Raw genomic sequence first — 24,437 nt, 5'->3', positions numbered from 1 at the left:
CCAACGTTCTAAATCTGTGGTGGTGTAGATCGAAGTTTGCCCATGAGTGTTTGCCCCGCCCTCGCATCAAACGTGATGACATCGAGGGCGGAGCAGAGACACTCAACGAATTGCATCGCGCAACCATTGCTATGTGACGAAACGTGACATAATATGCATCGCGGATCAATGAGAACGAACTACATGAAAGAAGAAAGGACTACCAGCAGCTGACAATTAAGGGATCGCCGAACCGTTGCTACGCGATGTACCGTGACGACGCATCGCGAAACGGACCAATCACGAAAAACAGCATAGGAACAAAGGAGCAGAAAGAGCAGCACAACCGGTCACTTTCTGAACAGCAACGAAATGACGAATATCGCTGGAAGGAGATTACAATTTCGAGACCCATGCTTCAGCTCCCGGTATGTGCAGCCTCCTTAAAAAACGCCCTACTAGAAAAAACTACCCACTGACCCAACGTCTCCAGCACATCAAACAAGTTGCCTACCACTTCAACCCCCCCCCCCCCCCCCACAACAAACAAAATGCAGCCTTCCACACACACAGCCACATAGCCAAAACTGACAAATGCAAAATAAAAATCTCTAACACTCACACAGACACACACGCACTGAGCCATGCACAGACAGCATCTCTCTCACACACACACACACACACACACTTCCCCACCCCAAAACCCCTTCATTCACAAACTGAAACAAGGCAGCCTACCTAACAAATGCCCTCCAAGACAAAACTAACCACTGTCCCAACGTCTCCGGCACCTCAACCAAGTTGCCTCCCACTTCAAACACCCCCCCCCCCAAAAAAAAACGCAGCCTTCCACACAAACGGCCACATAGCCAAAACTGTCAAATGCAAAATCAACATCTCTCTCACTCACACATACACACACACACACGCACTGTGCCATGCACACACAGCATCTCACTCACTCACACACAGACACTACCCCCCCACAAACCCCTTCAAATACAAACTGAAACAAGGAAATTACACACCTATGCACCTCAAAGACACACACACTGCCTTTAATCAACCAAACCCCTCAAAAAACAACAGTAACACATTAAATGATGTGGAAAACCAGTACCCCCCCCAGAAAAAGCACAGACAGCATCTCTCTCACTCACACACACACACACACACACACACACACACACACACTTCCCCCCCATCAAAACCCCTTCATTCACAAAGTGAAACAAGGCAGCCTCCCTAACAAACGCCCTCCCAGACAAAACTAACAACTGTCCCGACGTGTGCAGCACCTCAAACAAGTTGCCTCACACTTCCACACCCTCCCTCACTCACACACACACACTCCCCCCCCCCCCCCACCTACTACAACAAAAAAAAAACAACAAATTTTAAAACACGGAAAAACATTTCAGAAAATACAATGTGCAACATTAATGGCAGAAACTCATCACCTTGTTAGCGCCCGTTTCATTTGTTTCGGAAACGGGCCTTTTTTACTAGTATTATAATAAGCTGGTTAGTACTCAGAAGGGCTAATAATAATCCTTACCTAGAAATGCTAATAATAATGCTGGTTCTTCTAAGAATACAAACAAGCACATTTTCAAAGCACTTAGCCTCCCAAAGTTCCATAGAAACCTATGGAACTTAGCCTCCCAAAGTGCTTTGAAAATATGCCTAAAAGTCACCTTCCTCTGGAGACATCTGGCTCTGCAACTGCAGAACATCTGTAACCACCATGTTGCTGCACCGTGTTAATCTATCTTTCCACCTACGCCCCCGTTCCTCATTCTGGTTTGTACCAAGGTGTCTCAACAGATCACGTGCCTTGGTACTGTACTGAAGGTCAAGCTAGTGTCACACTGGCCTGTCATTTCAAAGGAGGATTTGAGCCCTGAACCATAGTACTGTCAATGTTTCATAATACACAGTTCACACAGTTCTTATTTGGTTAAAATAATATAATTCAATAGCTTGTCCATGGTATAGATTCTTGCAGCACAACTGACCTGGCAAAGAATAATTTTGTGCTCTGCAGCTGAGTAAAAGCACAAACCATCATATTTAATCTAAAAGAAGATCCTAGGAATGGACTCAATTCAGAAATGGACCTATCTGTGTTCCTCTGAGATGGTAGATTACATTTTATGTCTGTGCTCAGTATGAGCACTAGGACATATGACATCCCTGAGAATATATTTAAATTGGATCTTTGGTAAAATTTTAAGTACTGTATAGAACTCTATTGGACTCTGATTAGACTTACCTTTCCCTTTTCTTCTCTTTGGATGAGCTTTGAGCATTTTTTCACATCAGCAGTGATCAATAATAGAAAAGATTGATCTTATCCCATTTGAAATGAGAATGGTTCTTTTTAATATTTTAGGGATATTAGCCTGATGAATTCAATCTTTTGATGAGTATAGTTTATAACCACATTTCTAGAATCAGATGTTGGTTTTTGATTTTAAATATTAATTACACATTGGTATGTGTCATGTGGCAGCGATTTGTTTTATATTGTTATTGTCAACCATGTTTTATGCTTTAATGATGATATATGCATATGACGTCCTGTTTACGAATGATAAGTGGGTTTATGGATATTATATTTACAAACATATATTGAAATTTTAAATAGTGATATGTCCCCCTTTTTATTACAACATGTCTGTTATGTGACCCCACAAAAATGCATGTGATGAGGTTAATCATGTCTTTATTTTGAAGAATGTATAATTGGACGAATGGACATGAATGGGGTATTTAGCTCCAATGACTTTAGTTCTCTGTTCCTGGATGGAACCAAAAGTAGGGCACTGCGAGTGTTTTTTCAGTTTTTTTAGTATTTCTTCAGTATATTTTCTGTTTTAAATGTTGAAAATCGCCCTATGACGTTGCTATAGAGAATATAGGCTGAATTAATCCTGTGCGCACGCCCCTTATTATGGGGATTTTGGTGCAGAGTCTATAGTGGGCGATTGTGGAGATTCCCGAAGGACTACCTTAAATGTCGGACCCCGCCCCGTTACGTCACTGTAGGAAGTATATTTTTGAAAACTTGCGTGCGTACGCTACTACTTTTGGCGGTTGTCAGGTTTGAAGGCGTTTTTCTGAATAGAGACGAGTTGTTCAAACAACGGGTAGGCATTGTTTTTTTATCGCTTGGGGACCAGGCTGGTTTTAGAAAGTTTTAAACCCACCGTCCTTCCCCCCCTTTTTTATGCTGTGGGTTGTATCAAAACTGTGCTATAAAGACCCTTTGATTTTAAAAGACGGATCTACGAGAGTTAGTTATATAATTTTTATGCATGCTCTCTTGCACTTACGGATATTAAATGGCCTTGAGGTGAGGCAAAGCAGCCCCAATCCGGGTTTAATATAGAGAATATTATTGAATCTGGTGCTGCATACAAGCACTTGTATTTTAAAAGTCTTTAGGGCTCTGGCAATAACTCTCTTTCACTTGTCTATTTGTTTTTTTTGGTATAAGAGATGTTGAATATGGCCTTATCATGATATACCTCATGTTAATATATTGTTTACGATATAAGGGAGTTCTTTTGAGACAGGGGGCGTTACTTTCTTTGTTTGAAAAATCTATTGTTTATGATTTGTCCACTATTAGATGATTGATTATGAACACCCCATTTTTTTGCTCTCTTACATCAGGAGTTTTACCCCGATCGGTTTACTCACCTCTTGTGCTACAGTTTGCAAGTTGACCGATAGGAGTTTATTGGTAAGAAAGGGTCATTCATTATATGTGATTTTATAGTGTCTAGTAGACTCTGACAATGCTCTATTCAGAAACACGTGACATGATATGATTATATGGGTGAATTGGCATGTATGTATATGCAAGGGTTCAATTAAGAAAATATACATATTTGGGTGTATATATGTATATGTATATACATGCACATGTGGATATGGACATTTGAGCTTATAGAGATATATACACAGGTGGGCATATATAGATATCATCTAGGAGTATACGTTTTTTTTTTTTAAGTTTTTTTCAAATGTTTTTTAATGCTTTTTAATGTTCTTTTAAACGTTTTCTTTTATATATATACATATATTTGTGCGTGGTGTGTATATAGTATAGTAAATATAAGTGTATATGTATATGGTTTGAAGATATGACAATGATGTGCAATTATGGTTTATTGATATTGTTGAACCAATTTATGGTTTTTATTTTGATTTATTTTTATGTATCTTTATGTCAGACCCCTGATGCAGGCGTTTGTACGCCGAAACACGGCCCGTGTCAAAGGGTATTTGTGAAATTAAAGGACTGCATTTTTTCTCAATCCTGAAGGCCCAGTTTCTGCTTCTTTTTTGTTTGCTCATTGCAAGTAGAAAAGCTTCATATAAGTTTCCCTGATTTATGCATTTACTTTCTCCTCTATTTTATGATTTTGTATAGCTTCTCCTCGCCCTTTTTAAATGTTTACTGGTCATTTTTTAAATATATTATTGGCCATTTTATTTATGTACACCATCTTGATTGATCCACTTTTAGACCAAGGAGAGGGTATATAATATTTTACAAATAAACACCTTGCATAAGGGAAAGAATTTACCTTGTACAGTAGTAGCTCAAGGTGTGTTACATTCAGGTACAGTATTTATTTTATTTATTTATTTGTTACATTTGTACCCCACATTTTCCCACCTATTTGCAGGCTCAATGTGGCTTACATAGTACCGTAAAGGCATTCGCCAGTCGGTTGATAACAAATACAGGTTATATTGTGGTCGAGTGAGGTAGGTGTGTGTCAGGCACCATAAGGGTCGAAGGGAATGAAGTTTGTATATTGTCCAGTATGATCACTCTGTGTTTCTGGGTGTGGGGATTTACGGTGGATCGGTGGGGTAAGCCTTTTTGAAGAGGTTGGTTTTTAGTGATTTCCTGAAGTTTAAATGGTCATGGATTGTTTTCACAGCTTTTGGGAGTCCGTTCCAGAGTTGTGTGCTTATAAGTACATAAGTACATAAGTAGTGCCATACTGGGAAAGACCAAAGGTCCATCTAGCCCAGCATCCTGTCACCGACAGTGGCCAATCCAGGTCAAGGGCACCTGGCACGCTCCCCAAACGTAAAAACATTCCAGACAAGTTATACCTAAAAATGCGGAATTTTTCCAAGTCCATTTAATAGCGGTCTATGGACTTGTCCTTTAGGAATCTATCTAACCCCTTTTTAAACTCCGTCAAGCTAACCGCCCGTACCACGTTCTCCGGCAACGAATTCCAGAGTCTAATTACACATTGGGTGAAGAAAAATTTTCTCTGATTCGTTTTAAATTTACCACACTGTAGCTTCAACTCATGCCCTCTAGTCCTAGTATTTTTGGATAGCGTGAACAGTCGCTTTACATCCACCCGATCCATTCCACTCATTATTTTATAGACTTCTATCATATCTCCCCTCAGCCGTCTCTTCTCCAAGCTGAAAAGCCCTAGCCTTCTCAGCCTCTCTTCATAGGAAAGTCGTCCCATCCCCACTATCATTTTCGTCGCCCTTTGCTGTACCTTTTCCAATTCTACTATATCTTTTTTGAGATACGGAGACCAGTACTGAACACAATACTCCAGGTGCGGTCGCACCATGGAGCGATACAACGGCATTATAACATCCGCACACCTGGACTCCATACCCTTCCTAATAACACCCAACATTCTATTCGCTTTCCTAGCCGCAGCAGCACACTGAGCAGAAGGTTTCAGCGTATCATCGATGACGACACCCAGATCCCTTTCTTGATCCGTAACTCCTAACGTGGAACCTTGCAAGACGTAGCTATAATTCGGGTTCCTCTTACCCACATGCATCACTTTGCACTTGTCAACATTGAACTTCATCTGCCACTTGCACGCCCATTCTCCCAGTCTCGCAAGGTCCTCCTGTAATCGTTCACATTCCTCCTGCGACTTGACGACCCTGAATAATTTTGTGTCATCGGCGAATTTAATTACCTCACTAGTTATTCCCATCTCTAGGTCATTTATAAATACATTAAAAAGCAACGGACCCAGCACAGACCCCTGCGGGACCCCACTAACTACCCTCCTCCACTGAGAATACTGGCCACGCAATCCTACTCTCTGCTTCCTATCTTTCAACCAGTTCTTAATCCATAATAATACCCTACCTCCGATTCCATGACTCTGCAATTTCTTCAGGAGTCTTTCGTGCGGCACTTTGTCAAACGCCTTATGTAGGAGAAGTTGGATGTGTAAGTTGTTTTGTATTTAAGTCCTTTGCAATTTGGGTAATGTAGGTTTAGGTATGATCATGATGATCGGATTCTGTTTCTGGTTGGTAGATCTATGAGGTCTGTCATGTATCCTGGGACTATGCCGTAGATAATTTTGTGGACCAAAGTGCAGATTTTGAAGGTGATCCGTTCTTTGATTGGGAGCCAGTGCAGCTTTTCTTGGAGGGGTTTAGCACTTTTGTTTTACCAAATATCAGCCTGGCTGCTGTGTTTTGGGCGGTCTGGAGTTTTTTTGTGAGTTGTTCTTTACATCCCACATAGATTCTGTTGCAGTAATCTGCATGGCTTAGGACCATTGATTTAATTAGGTTTCGAAAAATATCCCTCGGGAAGAAAGGTTTTACTCATTTAAGTTTCCACATTGAATAGAACATTTTCTTTATTACGGAGTTTACTTGGCTCTCAAGGGTAAGGTTGCGGTCGATTGTGACGCCAAGTATTTTTAGGCTGTCTGAGGTAGGGAGGGTGTGTCCTGGGGTGTTTATGGTTGTGGGTTTGTACTTGTTATGTTGAGATGAGAGGATGAGGCAGTGTGTTTTTTCAGTGTTCAGTTTCATTTGGAATGACTTTGCCCAGGAGTCCATGATGTTCAGGCCGTCATTGATTTAATTGGTTATTTCTGTCATGTCTGTAGATTGTAACGTCATCTGCATAGATGAACGGGTTGAGGTCTCAGTTGGATAGGGACTTTGCCAGTGAGATCATCTTCATGTTGAAGAGTATTGGTGATAATGGTGATCCTTGAGGTACTCCGCAGGTTGCTTTCCACGGTGGTGATGTGTTTGAGTTTGATTTTACTTGGTATGTTCTGGTGGTTAGGAAACCCTTGATCCAATTAAGTACATTTCCATCAATCCCAAAGTGACCAAGGAGTCTTAGTAGTATATTGTGGTTTACCATGTCGAATACGCTCGACATGTTGAATTGGAGGAGAAGTATGCTTTTACCTGTGGCTATTTCCTGCTTGAATTTGGCCAGGAGAGTGACTAGGACAGTTTCAGTACTATGGTGGGGGCGGAATCCTGATTGTGAGTCGTGTAATATTAAGAACTTGTCCATGTATTCCGTAAGCTGTTTGGTCACCAGGCTCTCCATCAGTTTGACTACTAGTGGGATAGACACAACTGGGCGGTAATTGGTAAGATCGTTTGTGTTTTTCTTAGTGTCTTTTGGTATTGGGATGAGTAGGATGTTACCATGTTCCTCGGGGAAGAGACCTTGTTGTAGCATGAAGTTTAGATGGGATGTGAGGTCAGCTATGAAGCGGCCGGGGGCGGATTTAAGTAGATGGCTGGGACATATATCCAGTTTGCAGTGGGTGTTGGCAAACCCATGAGTCACTTGTATAACTGTTTCAGTGGTGAGGAGATGAAATGTTGTCCAGATATGGTCAGCTGGGTTTCCGCCAGGGATTAGGTCCAGGTCGTTGAAGAAGTTTTTGATGCCGGTGTTGTGCTAAGTGTGCTGCGTAGTTTTATTATTTTTTTCATTAAAGTAATTAGCAAGTTTGTCTGCAGGTGGGATGTCTGTGTTGGTTGTGGTGATAGGGGTGGTGTCTAGTAACTTATTTACGAGTTGAAATAGTTTCTTCAGATCTTTGTAATCCGATCCTATTTTAGTTTTGTAGTAGGTCCTTTTGGTTTGTCTTATTGCATATTTGTATTTTCTGTGTCTTTGTTTCCATGCATTGAGTGTATGTTCATCTTTTATTTTTTTCCATGCTTGTTCAAGTTTCCTGGATTGTGTTTTGAGTTGTTTTAATTCATCATTGAACCATGGTATCGAGTTTTGTCTTCTTGATATTCTTGTCTTTAAGGGTGCTATTTCGTTTAGTACGCTTCTGCATCCATACATCCATACATTATCCCAATGATTGAGATAATGTATGGAATCCGTTCATGTTTTCCATTCGTCGTCATATATCAGTTGTCAGAATACTTGCCCTCTCGTAGTGTAAATTGTGTGTTCTGGTGTATGGTTTAATCCCTTCTTATTCCAGTTTAGGGATAGGTTCCATTTGTAGTGGTCGGTCCAAGGTGTTTTTGTCCATTTGATGTCTGTTATTAATAGGTTATGATCTGTGGACAGTTTATGTGCTAAGAGGTCTAGTGTGTGTCCCTTGGTGTGGGTAGCCTGCATGTGAGGCCATTTAAGATCCAAGGACTGTAGGAAGTCTTTGTATTCACATGCATTGGTAGAGTTGGGGTAGAGTTGGGGTTTATGTCACCTAGTATTAATGTATTGGAGTTGTTTACACAAGTAGATATTACAATCTCAGTTTGTACCTGAGGAATAGAGGATTAAGTGACTTGCCCAAGATCACAAGGAGTAGGTTATTCCATCCCCCTTTTTAACTAGGGTTAAGTCCCACAGCCTTCAATACAGAGTCAATCTGTCAGCTATGTTAGACGCTGTCGGACAATTTAATGTTATGTCTCCCTTTCCAAATCTTTGTGCTAACACTCTGTCCATCCCCCTTAGGGATACCATCAGTTCTCTTTCAGGAGGACAAGTCTTCTTTTGGGCTCTTTCAGGTGTGTCCTTCAAAATTTTTAAAGCAAATGTCTTCTTTTTCATGGGAGAGGAATCCTTTTTGTGGCCATGCCAGCATACCAACTACATAATAAGACACCATCTCCTATTAGTCAGTTTGGATATATAGGGTTGTTGATGTAGGAATATGTGAAAGACAAGTGCTGCATGCATTAACTGTCAACAATTCTATGAGCTATGATGTAATTGGATATAGTGTAATGTCTTGTGGGTGTGTCCGAGTCACTCTAGTTGCTCTGAGAGTGAGTCAGTCTGTGTCAGCATAAGATGGTGTTAGCAATCTCTCTTCAAGCTGTATGATAACCAACTGACAGAATTTTTGTATTCAGTAGTTTTACCATGTCTACTGTAAGTATGATGTAAATAGTTATCTGAAGAAACTGTAAGTAAACATCATTTTTGTTTGGAAGTTAAAGAAGAGAGAGTAATTGAATCTTTTATTCAAGAGTCTGTGAGAGAGAGAGAGAGAGAGAGAGAGAGAATAAATAAATAAAAAGAATGGGAGTTAACACTTCTAAAGCTCTGCTGCGTATGGGCTAAATCTGCTGAAGTAAAAGTCTATTTTTTCATTTCTCCCCATCATATTGGGTTATGGGCCCAGACCACTAAAATACAAAAAAAAAGAAAACATTAAGAAATTTTTTTTATCTCTCCACACAAAAGACAAGATGGCAGCTGCACCATTACTATGTTCTCTCAAAGTGCCCCAACTGAATGAATATAACTATATTCAGTGGGAGATGAGATTTAAATGTATTATTGAAGCAAAGAAGCTAAATATATGTTTGGATCAAGTAAGAAATGCTGACAATTTTTAAGAATGGAATACTGCAGACTGTTATGTCAGAAGTATGCTATATGAAGCTCTGACAGAGAAACAGGCAATATTGATTGATGGAACAGACACCTCAAAAGAAATATTGCAAAAATTGAAAACCATGTCTGGTACTTCATATACAAAACAACAGCCTATATGGTTATCAGAAATAATTCAATTGAAGTTGAATGACAAGAAAAAATGTAATGATCATATAACACATTTAATGTCATTATTTAAGAAGCTAGAATTATCGGGTATACCTATCTGCGATGCTTTAAAGAGAGCTTTTATGTTTACATCTCTGTCTAAAAGTTTTGAAGTATTCAGGACAGTGAATGAAGCAATTGAAGGACAATCTTTTGAACAGGCTGTCTCTAAGCTTAGACAAGAATGTATTATAACAGAGGAGATCTATTCACCAAGAGAGATTAACCAGAATGAAACATTTTTCTCAGCAATGCATAGTAGGAGGCGGAGCTATAATGAAAAAAGCCTGCCCAGAAACAAGCTGATTTGCTATTCATGTGGTAAAGAGGGACATATATCAAAATACTGTAACAAGAAAAACCACACCCCTTCTAGCTCATTTAAGCCAATGGAGAATAAGCATGGTCAAAGATTCTACAGACTGACAACGGTGGTGAGTTTACTTCACAAACCATACAAACATTTCTAGAACAAGAAGGTATTCAGCACATAAAGACAGTTGCATATACACCAGAACAAAATTCTGTAGCTGAAAGAAAGTTCAGATTGCTTGTAGAAATGACAAGATGTATGCTATCTGATAGTAATCTTCCAAAGAGATTATGGGGAGAAGCAATTCTCATAGCAGTATACCTACAGAACAGACTACCTACAAAAGGGACTGATCGCACCCCACATGAAATGTGGCATAGTAAAAAGCCAAATCTGTCACATATAAGAATATTTGGAAGTACAGCATATGCTCATGTGCCGAAACAGAAAAGACATAAGCTGGATTCCACAACAGAAAAAGGAATTCTAGTGGGCTATGATTCAGGTCACAAAGGTTATAGAATTCTGAATCTAAACACTGGATTTGTTGGTGTAAAACACATCACATATTTTGATGAAAATAAAAAATTGATAAAGACTGGAAAATTCCAAATGAACCTTATCATCCAGAATATGAAAAGAAACCAATAATCAATATCCCGGTGATTATAAACACTAACACACCAGAATTGTCTGATAATAATTTTTCTGATTCTAATGAGGAACAGGAAAATGAAATAGATACAGAAAGTGTTTATACTGAAGACAGTACCACTGATGAAGGGGAAATGATTGGAGATAGAATCTCGATCTCAGATGACATGGAGAGGTCAGACCAACAAAATGTCAGACGCTCATCCAGAGAAAATCGAGGTAATCCACCCCAAAGACTATCTTATTTAACAACTTCTGATGATGCACAAGAACCTTTAACTTGGGATGAAATTGATCAAATGTCTGAAAAAGAAGCAGAAAAATGGAAAAAAGCTGCACAAGATGAAATCGACGCGTTGCATAAAAACAAAACATGGAACTTAACTGAATTACCCCATGGCAAAAAGGCCATAGGATGCAAGTGGGTATTTAAGTTGAAAAGAAATGCACAAGGACAAGTAGAAAGATATAAAGCCAGACTGGTAGCAAAAGGTTATCTTCAAAAATATGGTGAAGATTATGATGAAGTATTTGCACCACTAGTGAAACACACAACAATCAGAACTCTCCTAAGCATAGCTGCATCAAAGAAAATGCAAGTGAAACACATAGATGTTAAAACAGCATTTCTTCATGGAGATATATCTGAAGACTTGTATATGAAACAACCAGAAGGTTTCATAGATACAAATAACTGTCATTTAGTGTGTAAACTGAACAAAGGTTTATATGGTTTAAAGCAAAGTGCAAAATGCTGGAATGAGAAAATGCATGAAATGTTAACTGATTTAGATTTTAAGCAAGGAGAAGCAGATAAATGCTTGTATACTAGACAAAAGGAAGGTCATTGTGTGTACATTTTAGCATTTGTAGATGATTTGCTTATAGCAAGTGAAAGTGAAAAAGAGTATAAAGACATTGTAAAGTGTTTAAATCAGAATGTTGAAATAACTGAACTTGGAAATGTGTCATACTATTTAGGTATGAATATTGAAAAACAGAAAGATGGTTCTTATTTAATAAGTCAGAAACAAAAGATTAATGATCTTATTGAAAGTATGGGTATGCAGGAAGCACACTCAGTAGGTTCACCTATGACCACAGATTTTCAGAGGGATGAAACTGAAAGGGAACCATTACCAGATAATATTCTATACAGATCTGCAATAGGAAAACTTTTGTATCTAACTACCACTTACAGAGTTGATATAGCGAATGCTGTAGGAATTTTAAGTAGAAGAGTGAACAAGCCTACTAAGACTGACTGGACTGCTGTAAAAAGAGTGGTAAGATATTTGAAAGGTACAATTGACTGTAAATTGGTGATTCCGGTAAATAGTAATCAGAAATTGATTTGTTACTGTGATTCTGATTGGGCTGGAGATCATTCACATTACAAATCCACAAGTGGGTATGTGTTTATGTATGGAAAAACATCTATTTCATGGGCAAGTCATAAACAAACCATTGTAAGTTTATCATCCACAGAAGCAGAATATGTTGCTGTGTCTGAAGCATGTCGTGAACTAATGTGGATAGAAAAACTGTGTACAGATTTTGGTATAGAACAGCAGAGACCGATACAGATTTTTGAAGACAATCAAAGCTGTATAAGGTTGTCAATAAATGACAGGGTACAGTCTAGAACAAAACATATTGCAACAAAATTCCATAATGTCAGAGAATTGTCAAGGCAAGGAGTAATAAGTTTGCAATATAAACAAACTGACCAAATGATTGCTGATATCTTGACGAAACCGCTAGCTGTAAGAAATTTTGAAAATCTACGAGAAAAGCTAGGACTGTATGTATATAAATAAATATATAAGAATTGAATTGTTGGACAATAATGCATGTGAAGGGGTATGTAGGAATATGTGAAAGACAAGTGCTGCATGCATTAACTGTCAACAATTCTATGAGCTATGATGTCATTGGATATAGTGTAATGTCTTGTGGGTGTGTCCGAGTCACTCTAGTTGCTTTGAGAGTGAGTCAGTCTGTGTCAGCATAAGATGGTGTTAGCAATCTCTCTTCAAGCTGTATGATAACCAACTGACAGAATTTTTGTATTCAGTAGTTTTACCATGTCTACTGCAAGTATGATGTAAATAGTTATCTGAAGAAACTGTAAGTAAACATCATTTTTGTTTGGAAGTTAAAGAAGCGAGAGTAATTGAATCTTTTATTCAAGAGTCTGTGAGAGAGAGAGAATAAATAAATAAAAAGAATGGGAGTTAACACTTCTAAAGCTCTGCTGCGTATGGGCTAAATCTGCTGAAGTAAAAGTCTATTTTTTCATTTCTCCCCATCAGTTGAGAGGTATTGGACTCCATAAGCAGTGGGTCTTGCTCTGCATAGCTGAACTCCTCCCTGTTTCTCCCATGCATGTGTATCTCAAAAAGCACATATTTCACAGCAGTGCTTGATTAGTTAACTATCATGAAGGCCTTTGTATTTCTTCACTGAAAGGGATTATGCTTATGCAGCACAGCCTCAGAGAGGCTTCATGCAAAGACTTTCACGGATACTTAACTAATAATCAAGCTTTTGAGATAAATATACCTGGGCTCCAAAATCAGAACTAGGGCTAGATGACCAGGCCTTTGCACTGGGCACTGTATTTTTAAGGGCATTTCCGATGCTGCTGTGTGGAGAGGGGATGGAGGACATATTTATTGTTGAAGACCTCAGGGCCCTTTAAAGCACCCCTTGCCTCTGAGGGGAGCTAAACACTTTGGGGTGGGGGTGGGGGTGGGGGGTTAGAAAGCCCTTCTGGCAAAGGAAACACACTCCAGAGTATATTTTTTCTCTTTTATAATAATGCTAAAATTTATTACAGTAAATAAATGATTACAATAAAATTATTTTATCCCAGTGTTACAGAAAATTGAATTCTTATTTATATAAAACTAAATTTCAGCAAAAGCAAAATAAAATGTCTCTCTGGTGGCGTCTCTACGTGTTTCCCTGGAAGCTTTCAGGTCTGAGTGCTACAAGGTGTGCTTAGTCAGATATCTGAAGCTTCCCTTTGTCTTATCTCTTAATGTCTTTTATATATTTTTTTCTATCTTATCTGGATTCTTCAACCCTGACCTCTAAGGTCACCTTATCATACCTCTGCTTTTTCTTTGGTATTTTTTCCATTATTCATCATTTGCCCTTTGTAACCTCAAAATTCACTGAATATTTACCACTCCTATGGCAGGGATATGGCAGCAGCGTAGCTCTGCTTCTGGTTCCAGGGCTGGTCTTAGGTAGGGGCGACAGGGGCAATTGCACAGGGCCTCATGCTCCCAGGGGCCCCGCGGCAGCCTTAGCATCTCCCTCCCGCTCCCTGCTTCAGTAGTCATGCCGACATGCCGTCTCCTGTTCTTAATCTAACCTTCCGGCTCCCTGCAGCGCTGCCTTCTTCAATTTGGGATGATGGCAGTGTGAGTGAGTTAAACACACTGCGTTCGGTGGCTCGGAAGCTTTCTCTCTCCTACAACTTCCTGTCCTGCATAGATGGGATGCTGCAACGGAGAGCTTCCAGGGCCATCAAAGCCAGTGTGCTTACCTAACGCTGCCGGCGGCCCAGAAAATTTAAGAAGGCAGCAGTGCTGCAAGCAGGAACTAAGGGAGCTGAAGGTAATTAGATTGAGACGGCTGCTGAAGCCCACGAGGTTGGTCTCCCTTTCTTTCTCCTCCGCACACCCCTCGTCCCCTTACCCAAACAAAGCAAGTAAATCTATGAGCTGCTCTATCCACGTTGTCGTTCTTTATTGTTTGTAGCATTTTTATTGAACCTCACTTATATTTTCAAAGATGCCGGCTTGTGTAGTGAACACAGAGGAAATATTGGTTTAATCTAATTAGTTCTAAATTGTAATCATTGTGTCAGGGCCGGTCAAACCCGGTAAACAGGGTAAGCACTGCAGGAGGGCGCATGCCTTCAAGGGCGTCACTTTGCAAGCAATCAACCTCTGCTGAGTATCTAATCTCTGCTGCTCATCTCAGTCTGGCTCCAAAGCTGTCAGCTCTCTGTCCCGTCCCCTCCCCCCTCCCAAGCAGAGAAATACCCTCCTTGTGTTTGTCAGAGGATGTCACTGGCTCTGAAATAACTTGTGGGAGCTCAGCTAACCTCTGCCCAGAGAGGGCTCAGACAGAGACAGCACAGCAGAGCCTGGACCCTTGTTTTGTCAGAGACTGCTGTTTAGTGCTGCACCTGACCCACCCTTTTCTACCCCCCACCCCCAACACAGCAACTCACAGGACAGGAGGGCTAGATGCCTGCTTTCAATTCCTAACCATCACCTATCTCTCATTCCCACTTCAGTAACTCCTGTTAGTCTGTCCAACTCAGATTGTAGAATATGTTAGTTTATGCTGATTAAGTCTGTCCTAGCTAGATCCTAAGCTGTGCTCGATGGGAAGGCTATTGTACTGCATGCAGAGTCTAACTTCTTAGGATTTCAGGTTAATTTTTGAAGAATTTGAAGAGGGGCTATCTCTGTTCTACATGTGTGACTGCAAGGCCAAGTGTCTGTTTGTTAGATTCTGAAATTTTGATAACACATTGTTTTTCAGAGTTGGCAAGACTGTCCGTTCTCCTAATTCCTGGTCTGTGTGCTAAGTTATTTTTCTTCTATACTGGTGTTATATTTTCAATGATGATGCCATGGCTGGTAAAAGGGGTGTGTCTACTGTGGGGGCGGAGCCATAGTTATCCCGCCTCTGGATGGGTAGGGGCGCTGACTAATAGACTGCAGGAGGGCACTAGAAACCCTAGGGCCGGCCCTGCATTGTGTCATTTAGAGGGGTTGGTTATAGGGCCTCTATTCTGATGTTTTCACCTCGTATAGGGCAACCAAATCAGACATTATGAGTATCAGGTGTTTAACAATCAGACTCACTATTTATAAGTACAGTTAAAAAAAAAAAATCATTAATTAGGTTGAGACCTGGGAGCATTTAACATCTTTTTTTTCCCTGTGCCTACATTAAAAAAAAAGATGGTATATGGGAGCATGCTCCTTTTGCTTTGTGGAATGCAGTGGTATATTATAAAAATGTACTGGCCTTTTTTATTACTACTATTTCAGAGAAGATATTGAATAATGAGGGAAGGGTTTCCTTTGTGCAGAACTATCCAGAGTCGGTCTAAATGTTTTCAGCAAACTGTTAGCCATCAAGTTCATACGTTAATTATGTTCAATGGAAAATAAATCTGTTAGCTTAGACTGCTTGCTATGTGAATATTCAATCACTGTTTCATTATTGCTACCAAGTATTACATATAAAATGCATTTGTTTTAATTCATTTAGCCAGTCCTTGCTTTGTTTTGCTTTTTAAACCCAAAGGTTTCCTATGAATAGAATTGTGAATATTTGAATTAGTTTTTCTGTTAAAATTTCACTTGATTTACTTCTATTTGAAATTAAAAAAAATTTAAAAACACAGCTTATCAGGGGGGATCGGGGTGGATCCACGCTGAACTGGTCTGTACGGGACCTCGCAATTGCTAAGACCGGCGCTGCCTGGTTTTGCCCTTAGATGTCAGTGGCGCCATTTTGCTGAAAGCAGCTGCCAGACAGGACGGGCCCCCACCCCCCTCGGAGAGTGAGCAATACAGGAACTATGCGAGGTAGCTGGAAGGCAGCAGATGCACCATTTGCCCCCACCCCCAGCTGCCTTCCTGCTACAGAGGAGAGCTGCTGGCATCGAGGCCGAGCTTGCACTGGTCACTCCCCTGTCTCCCTCCAGTCCCCACGCACCGGACGTGATCGCAGGCACATCTCGCCCCGTATGCAAAAGAGGCATGACGTCATGCAATATGGGGGATTTAAGGCTGGTGGCCGCTTCAGTTTTGGGCGGTACTGCAGCAGATCTAAGAGTGAGTGGTGAGTTGGGGGGGGGGGGGGGGAGATGTCTAGGTAAGCACTGCGATTATTGTTATTTGTGCGTGTGTATTTTCAGATGTAAAACTGTACTGTAGGAAATTTATTTTAAAAGAGCGAGAGATAGCCCTTCCTTTGCAGAGTTTTAAACACGCATCGTATTTGCTGTTCTATGTTCCAACTTCTCCGTGATCATTCTTAAATTCTACAGAAGCATGCGTGTAAAACATTCGGAAGATTTTGTAGAGGGCCGTTATAGTGGACAGCAACGTACGGCTTCTGACAGCTAGGCAGGTGCCAATAAATGTTGCGCAGTGGCTGACCTGCCAACATTGGTGGCCTCACTCCGGTGTTTTATTAACGGTGCTTTTCCAGTCCTGCTAGAAAATGGTGTTGTACAGACATGAGACAGTGTGTCGGCCGCCTGTTGCAGAATTTACAGTAACTATTTCTTTTGTGCCCGTAACTTAGTAATGGGTTGACGTGCCCTGTTATCAGCGGTGAGGCGATGCTTCTTCCCCAGGAAATGAGTCATTGCCGCAGGGAAGTGGATGCGGAGTTCTGCTGCTGCTTGGAAAGAGCCTGAAGGAGCCACGATGTGGCCTTAACAGCGATAGTTAAAAGCAGCGGTGGAGGATGCCGTAAACGTTTGGGATTAGCCTGTAAAGCGATAGGGGTCTCTGTAGAAGGAGGGCAGTGATCTAGATGGACCAAAATAGATTCCGATTGCCAGTAGCGACTCCCCTTCCCCCAACCAGTTTAGGTTTCTGAAGTCTCCGTGGCCTGTGGGTGCCGTCTTCCTTTGTATTTACCGAGGTCAAAAACTTAACAACCCCACCCTTTTCATTTTGAGAGGGGACAATTCTGAATTACTGGTAGTCCTTGGTATTTTTCCACCGTCAGACTTTTCAGCTCCATCACAACCAACCTCTTGGGCTAAAGCACTATGACCTTTTCTTTCACAACTTGCTGGAGGGTTTCCCCCCTCTAAGATTTTACTGCCCCTACAAATTCAGATTCAGAGTGAGTTATGTTCAGGTACAGTAGGCATTTTCCCCAGAGGGTGGACAAGTGATCTAAGCTAGATTTCCTAATGTGAACACACCTTAATGTGAATTATGCACATGGTAAATAGGCCCCATTGACCGTAATATGCATTAATATCTTAACACAGTTGGAAATTTTATTTCATTACTGGCTAAAAATTTAATAAGTGCAGCTTTTTATTCTGTATGATCCTGAACACTAAATCTAAAATAGCTTCCAGAACCCCAAAATGAAATGTTTTCTCACAAGTTTTATTCGTATAGCAGTCAATGTTCTTCTGTTGCTGGATGTTGGTGCTGTTCTTCTTCTCTGACAGACAATGTTTTTGTACATATTGATAATCTAATTCACCTTCTCTTGTGATTGGCAAAATGTGGATAATTTTCTGTTTTGTCATGTACTTAGATACCTTGTAGCTATGTTTATATTTTGTGTAGGTCAGAAACAACAAGCACCTTCTAATCAAAATACAAGATACATTGATTACAATAAATCAAATCAATTCTTGTATAATGCTAATATCCCCTTTTCATGGTTCAGTGCGATTTACATTCTAGGTGAGGTAAAACAATTGAAGGAAAGTTACACCTTTCTGATGGACCTTAACAGATATGAACTTTTACTTATTAGGATTTATTTACCACTTTTTTGAAGGAATCCACTCAAGGTGGTGTAGAGTAAGAATTGATCAAACATGAGCAATAGGCAATTACAGCAGTAAAAATATTCATACTTGCCACTGGTTCTCAAGCTTTTTACATACTGTAATTTTGTATCCAGTGCTACAGGCCTTTTTCATCTGGTTTTTGGACCTTCTTTAAAATTGCGCAGCTACTTGCAGTGCAGCAACTTTGTAGGGGATTCTGGGCATTTCAGATCTTCCTAGCAGGGGGTTTTAGGTTTGCTATAGATTACACAGTGGGAAGCATTAAACGATCTCAACTTGAAGTAGCAGTTCTTTGTTATGAGAACCGTACACTAGTCTCCTTTAAGAGTCCTGAAAGTGTCAGCCTTAAGTTTGGCCTCTACTGTATGATTTTATTCCCCCCCCCCCCCCCCCCCCCCGTTTTATAATATCATTCTACTTTAGTTTAATTCAGCTATTAAATCAGTGACTATTCTCTGCCTGGTAGCATACACTTGCAGTCATAGCCCCCAATTCTGGCTACTAGATGTAGACATTGTGACAACTTGACTCCTCCCCCTAGGAGATGTGAATTCTGCTCTCTGCTTCAGTCAGAGTTAGAGATGCCATGGAGGAAGTATGCTTCCTCTCCCCATCCTCCAGTTCCTTATGCTCTTTATAGAAGCTGCCTGGTCAGAACTGCTTCCTACTACTACTTATCATTTCTATAGCGCTACTAGACGTACACAGCGCTGTACACTTGAACATGAAGAGACAGTCCCTGCTCGACAGAGCTTACAATCTAATTAGGACAGACAAACAGGACAAACAAGAGATAAGGGAATATTAAGGTGAGGATGATAAAATAAGGGTTCTGAACAAGTGAATAAGGGTTAGGAGTTAAAAGCAGCATCAAAAAGGTGGGCTTTTAGCTTAGATTTGAAGACTGCCAGGGATGGAGCTTGACATACCGGCTCAGGAAGTCTATTCCAGGCCTATGGTGCAGCAAGATAAAAGGAACAGAGTCTGGAGTTAGCGGTGGAGGAGAAGGGTGCAGATTTACCCAGTGAACGGAGTTCCCGGGGAGGAATGCAGAGAGGTACTGAGGAGCTGCAGAGTGAATGCACTTACAGGTCAATAAGAGGAGTTTGAACTGTATGTGGAAACGGATAGGAAGCCAGTGAAGTGACTTGAGGAGAGGGCTAATATGAGCATAACGACCCTGGCGGAATATTAGTCGTGCAGCAGAATTTTGAACAGATTGAAGAGGAGAGAGATGGCTAAGTGAGAGACCTGTGAGAAGCAAGTTGCAATAGTTAAGCGAGAGGTGATAAGAGCGTGGATGAGGGTTCTGGTAGTGTGCTCAGAAAGGAAAGGGCGAATTTTGCTGATATTATAGAGAAAGAAACGCCAGGTTTTAGCAGTCTGTTGAATATGTGCAGAGAAGGAGAGGGAGGAGTCGAAGATGACCCCAAGGTTACGAGCTGATGAGACAGGAAGGACGAGAGTGTTATCCACAGAAATAGAGAATGGGGGAGGAGGAGAGGTTGGTTTAGGGGGAAAGATAAGAAGCTCAGTCTTGGTCATGTTTAGTTTCAGATGGCGCTGAGACATCCAGGCAGCAATGTCAGACAGGCAGGCTGATACTTTGGCCTGGGTTTGGCTGAGATTTCTGGTGTGGAGAGGTAGATCTGGGAGTCATCAGCGTAAAGATGATACTGAAAACCATGGGATGAGATCAGAGTACTAAGGGAAGAAGTATAGATGGAGAAGAGATGAGGTCCCAGGACAGATCCCTGAGGTACACCAACTGACAGTGGAATAGAAGTAGAAGAGGATCCACTAGAGTATACACTAAAGGTATGCTGGGAGAGATAAGAAGAAAACCAGGAAAGAACAGAGCCCTGAAATCCAAGTGAGGACTGCGTATCAAGGAGTAGGCTGTGATCAACAGTGTCAAAAGCAGCAGATAGATCGAAAAGGATGAGGATAGAATAGAGACCTTTGGATCTGGCTAGGAACAGATCATTGGAGACTTTAGCAAGCGTTGTTTCAGTTGAATGAAGGGGGCGAAAGCCAGATTGAAGTGGATCAAGAATAGCTTGAGATGAAAGAAAGTCAAGGCAATGGCAGTGAACAGCGTTCAAGTATCTTGGATAGGAAAGGGAGGAGGGAGATGGGGCGATAGTTGGAAGGACAGGTAGGGTCCAATGAAGGTTTTTTAAGGAGTGGTGAGACTACAGCATGTTTTGAAGGCATCAGGCACAGTCGCAGTGGACAGTGAAAGATTGAGGATATGACAGATAAACGGGATGACAGTAGCAGAGATAGTGTTAAGTAGATGGGTGGGAATAGGATCAGAGGAACAGGTAGTTAGTTTCGAGGAGGAAAGAAGATGTGTAGTTTCCTTGTCATCAAGCAGATGAAGCCATTACGTATGGGTTGTGTCCATCAACCAGCAGGGGGAGATAGAGAGCACTCAACTTTTCACAGTGGCTCATGGCCAGCCAGCTCCACTGCCTCTTCAGTATTCTCTATCTCCCCAAGCAGGGTGGCTGCAGCTTCTTCGAGCTCCATCAAAAATCTGCCTGGGGGTGGCTCCTGGCTTGCCAGTTGTTAGCCGGGGTGTTACAGGCTATAGAAGCTTCACTTTGAAGTCACATAGGTTAGCCCTTTCCCTGCCTTACCCATGCCCCCGTGGATGTGGACATATTAGCTTGCTTTTCCCTGTCCTTTCCCACTCAGTGGATACAGGCACATTGGTTCGCCTTTCCCTGCCTTTCTCACTCATCTGAGTCTCCGGAGTTCTTATTACCTCTGCTTTCCTCACAGCTTTAAAAAAAAAAAAAAAATGGTTTTCCTTTGATTCTTCTATGGGACCGGAGCTGTGATACTCGGTCCGGTGAGGTAAGAGGTGGGCCCGCAATCGGGGCGTTTTTGGCGCGAAACCGCCATTTTGAATTTTCCTGCCATTTTCGGCGATGGCTGCAGAGAATGTAAAGCGCTGTTCCCGGTGTGGCAAGCGCAAATCAGCAGCAGGGCTCTGTAAATCATGCTGTACAGGTGTAAGAGCCGGCCTGAGCATGGCGAGCGATGATTCTTCCCGCTCAGAGCTGGCAGCGGACGCCATTTTGAATTCTCCACATGGCGCGGCCTCTGTAGAGAGCCCTGAGCCCGGGGGGGGGGGGGGGGGGGGGGACCTCGAATTGAGGCTATTCAGGGAGTGGCTAGCCCCGGACGGGATCTGGGTGCCCAGGGTGAGTTTTTCTCCCCTGATTTTGTGTTATTATTGCATAAAGCATACATGCTGAAAAGAGCTCTCCCTCAAGGGTCGCCTGAGGCCCCTTCTATTGTCCCCCCCCCGGTGGATTCTGGCCTGGGACTGCCCGCTGAGGCTATTTTCCCTGATAATTGGCATAAAGAAAAGCGTAGAAGGGCTAATTCCCCTTCAGATTGTGGTGCACCTCCTTTCCCCCCCCCCCCCCCCCCCCCCCCCCCCCCCCCCCCCCCGTGGTTGGGCTGTGAGGATTCGGAGAGTTCTGGCAGGCCTTCGTGGTCTGAGGAGCCAGTCAGGTGCAGAATTACCACAGGATCTGGATGATCCCTCCGCGGTGAGGATTTTCCACCGTGATGAGCTGCCAGCGCTTATTTCAGATGTCATACAGGTCCTTTCTGTTGAAGAGCCTGACAGTGGCACAGCCTCCTCTGTGAATCCTAGGATGGCTAGTACCATAAAGCCTGCTCGAGCCTTTCCTTTGCATGACTCCATCCAAGAGCTTATTTCCGTTCAGTGGGCTGACCCCGAGGGACCTTTGAAAGTTTCCAGGGCTATGGGGCAATTATACCCTCTGCGTGAGGAGCATTTGGCTCGCTTTGCAGTGCCTAAAGTCACTGCGGTGACAGAGAACTACCCTTCCTGTGGAAGGAGGAGTTGCCCTGAAGGATATACAAGACCGTAGGCTGGAAGCAGCACTTAAACGGTCCTTTGAAATTGCAGGTCTTACTGTTCGGGCGTCTGCATGCAGTTGTTCTGCTGCTAGAGCCTGCCTGGCGTGGTTGCAACAGGCAGTGGAACAGCCCGGAGATGGAGCGGAGCCCTTCTCGGATGTGGCTCCGCGAATAGAGTCGGCCTTGTCCTTTTTGGCTGATGCCCTTTATGATATTGTCAGAGCTTTGGCTAAACAAATGGCAGTAGCAGTGGTGGCTCGCCGTCTTATTTGGCTACGACATTGGGCAGCGGACATGGCCTCTAAGCAAAGGTTGGTGAAGTTGCCCTTTCAAGGCCTTCTCCTATTTGGTGAGGAGTTGGGAAAAATGAAATTGTTAAAGGCCTGGGAGATCCTAAACCCCAGCGCTTGCCCAAAGATAGGCCGAGGCCTTCCTCCAAGGGCCAGGCGGTCCACTCCTCTTATAGACCTTGCTTCCGTGAAGCTAGAAGGTACCGCCTGGGGCGTTCTGCTGGGTTCACTTCTCGTGCCCGTTTTTCAGCAGAGGAACTCCTTTCGCTCGGACAAGCGTTCCGCAGCCACTGGCTCTAGGCCTGGAGTTCAGGGGCGACCCTCTCAATGATGGTGCGCCGGCCCCCTCCTCGCTTCCTGTCATCGGAGGACGTCTTTGCCGAGGAGTGGGCCAATATTTCCTCAGATCAGTGGGTTCTGGACCTGATCAGAGATGGCTACAGATTAGAATTCAACGCCCCAGTAAGAGACGTGTTTGTGGAGTCCCGATGCGGTTCTGCCGCCAAACGGGCGGCGGTAGAGGAGACTTTGCAAGGTCTGATTCAGTTAGGGGCCGTGTCCCCGGTACCTCCCGCTGAACATGGCTACGGCCGATACTCCATCTACTTTGTGGTGCCGCGAAAAGGTGGGTCTTTTCGCCCTATTCTGGACTTAAAAGAATTAAACAAGTCCCTGAGAGTCCGGCATTTCCACATAGAAACCCTGCGCTCCGTCATTGCTGCGGTAAAGCCAGGAGAGTTTCTCACGTCTCTAGACCTGAAAGAAGCTTACTTGCACATACCAATTTGGCCCCCGCACCAGAAGTTTCTGAGGTTTGCGGTGTTGGGAAAACATTTCCAGTTCCGGGCCTTGCCTTTTGGCCTCACCACAGCTCCCCGAACCTTTTCGAAGGTAATGGTGGTAGTAGCTGCTTTGCTCAGGCGAGAAGGTATCAGGGTTCACCCGTACCTAGACGACTGGCTCATCAGAGCAGACTCTGTAACAGAGCTATCAAGCTACAGCCAGAGTGGTCTCAGTACTTCAATCTCTAGGCTGGGTCGTCAATATGGCCAAAAGTCACCTGACCCCCTCACACTCTAGAATATTTGGGGGCCAGGTTCGACACAGCCTCGGGCTATGTATACCTACCCGAGCTAAGGCGGTGCAAGCTTCAGAATCAGGTCCGTCTGCTCCTGAAGATGCCCCACTCGCGAGCTTGGGACATTGTCCAGCTGCTGGGATCGATGACAGCCACATTGGAAGTGGTGCCCTGGGCGAGAGCGCACCTGAGACCTCTACAGTATTCCCTACTTCAAAGATGGTCTCCAGTTTCTCAGGATTATCAATGCAGACTTTCTTGGCTCCCTGCGGCCCGACTCAGCATGGAGTGGTGGCTCTCAGACAGCATGCTGCGGCGAGGAATACTGCTGGCGCTCCCCGATTGGTGTCTAGTAGTGACAGATGCCAGCCTGAAGGGCTGGGGCGCACATTGCAAGGGGAAGCATGCCCAGGGTCTATGGACACCCGAGGAGTCGGAGTGGTCCATCAACCGCCTGGAGTTGAAAGCGGTGTTTTAGGTGCTTCTGGCCTTTCAAGTGACCCTGGAAGGATTGGCTGTCAGAGTGATGTCGGACAACACGACAGCAGTGGCCTAGATAAATCGACAAGGCGGCACTCAGTGCAGAGCACTGGCTGCGCAGGCCGAACAGATTTGCCACTGGGCCGAGCTGCATTTTCAGTTTCTGTCGGCAGCTCACATTGCAGGTCAGAGCAACGTGCAAGCCGATTAAGCAGGCATCAGAGCGATCCAGCAGAATGGGAACTTGCAGACGAAGTATTCCTGCA

General features: G+C 42.9%; 2 protein-coding genes across 3 annotated transcripts in view; one reads left to right on the top strand and one right to left on the bottom strand.

The window, feature by feature from the left end:
- Positions 1 to 24,437, bottom strand: part of GTF2H1 (general transcription factor IIH subunit 1) — a 1,055,813-nt gene that overhangs the window by 425,053 nt on the left and 606,323 nt on the right. The gene's annotated exons all lie outside the window — the stretch shown is intronic.
- The window catches only part of LOC115468929 (L-lactate dehydrogenase A chain), a 57,105-nt gene continuing 49,273 nt past the window's right edge, over positions 16,606 to 24,437 (top strand). The window contains exon 1 of one of the 2 annotated variants that reach the window (XM_030201102.1): positions 16,606 to 16,706. Coding sequence is in view for 1 of the 2 variants with exons in the window: in XM_030201100.1 (XP_030056960.1) it covers positions 16,625 to 16,699 (75 nt within the window). In the remaining variant the exon portion in view is untranslated. The remainder of the gene's footprint in view (positions 16,707 to 24,437) is intronic. The other variant, XM_030201100.1, reaches the window with a different exon arrangement.

This window comes from Microcaecilia unicolor, chromosome 4, assembly GCF_901765095.1.
Source record: "Microcaecilia unicolor chromosome 4, aMicUni1.1, whole genome shotgun sequence".
Classification (NCBI taxonomy): domain Eukaryota; kingdom Metazoa; phylum Chordata; class Amphibia; order Gymnophiona; family Siphonopidae; genus Microcaecilia; species Microcaecilia unicolor.
This window is presented reverse-complemented; position numbering and strand designations above follow the sequence as displayed.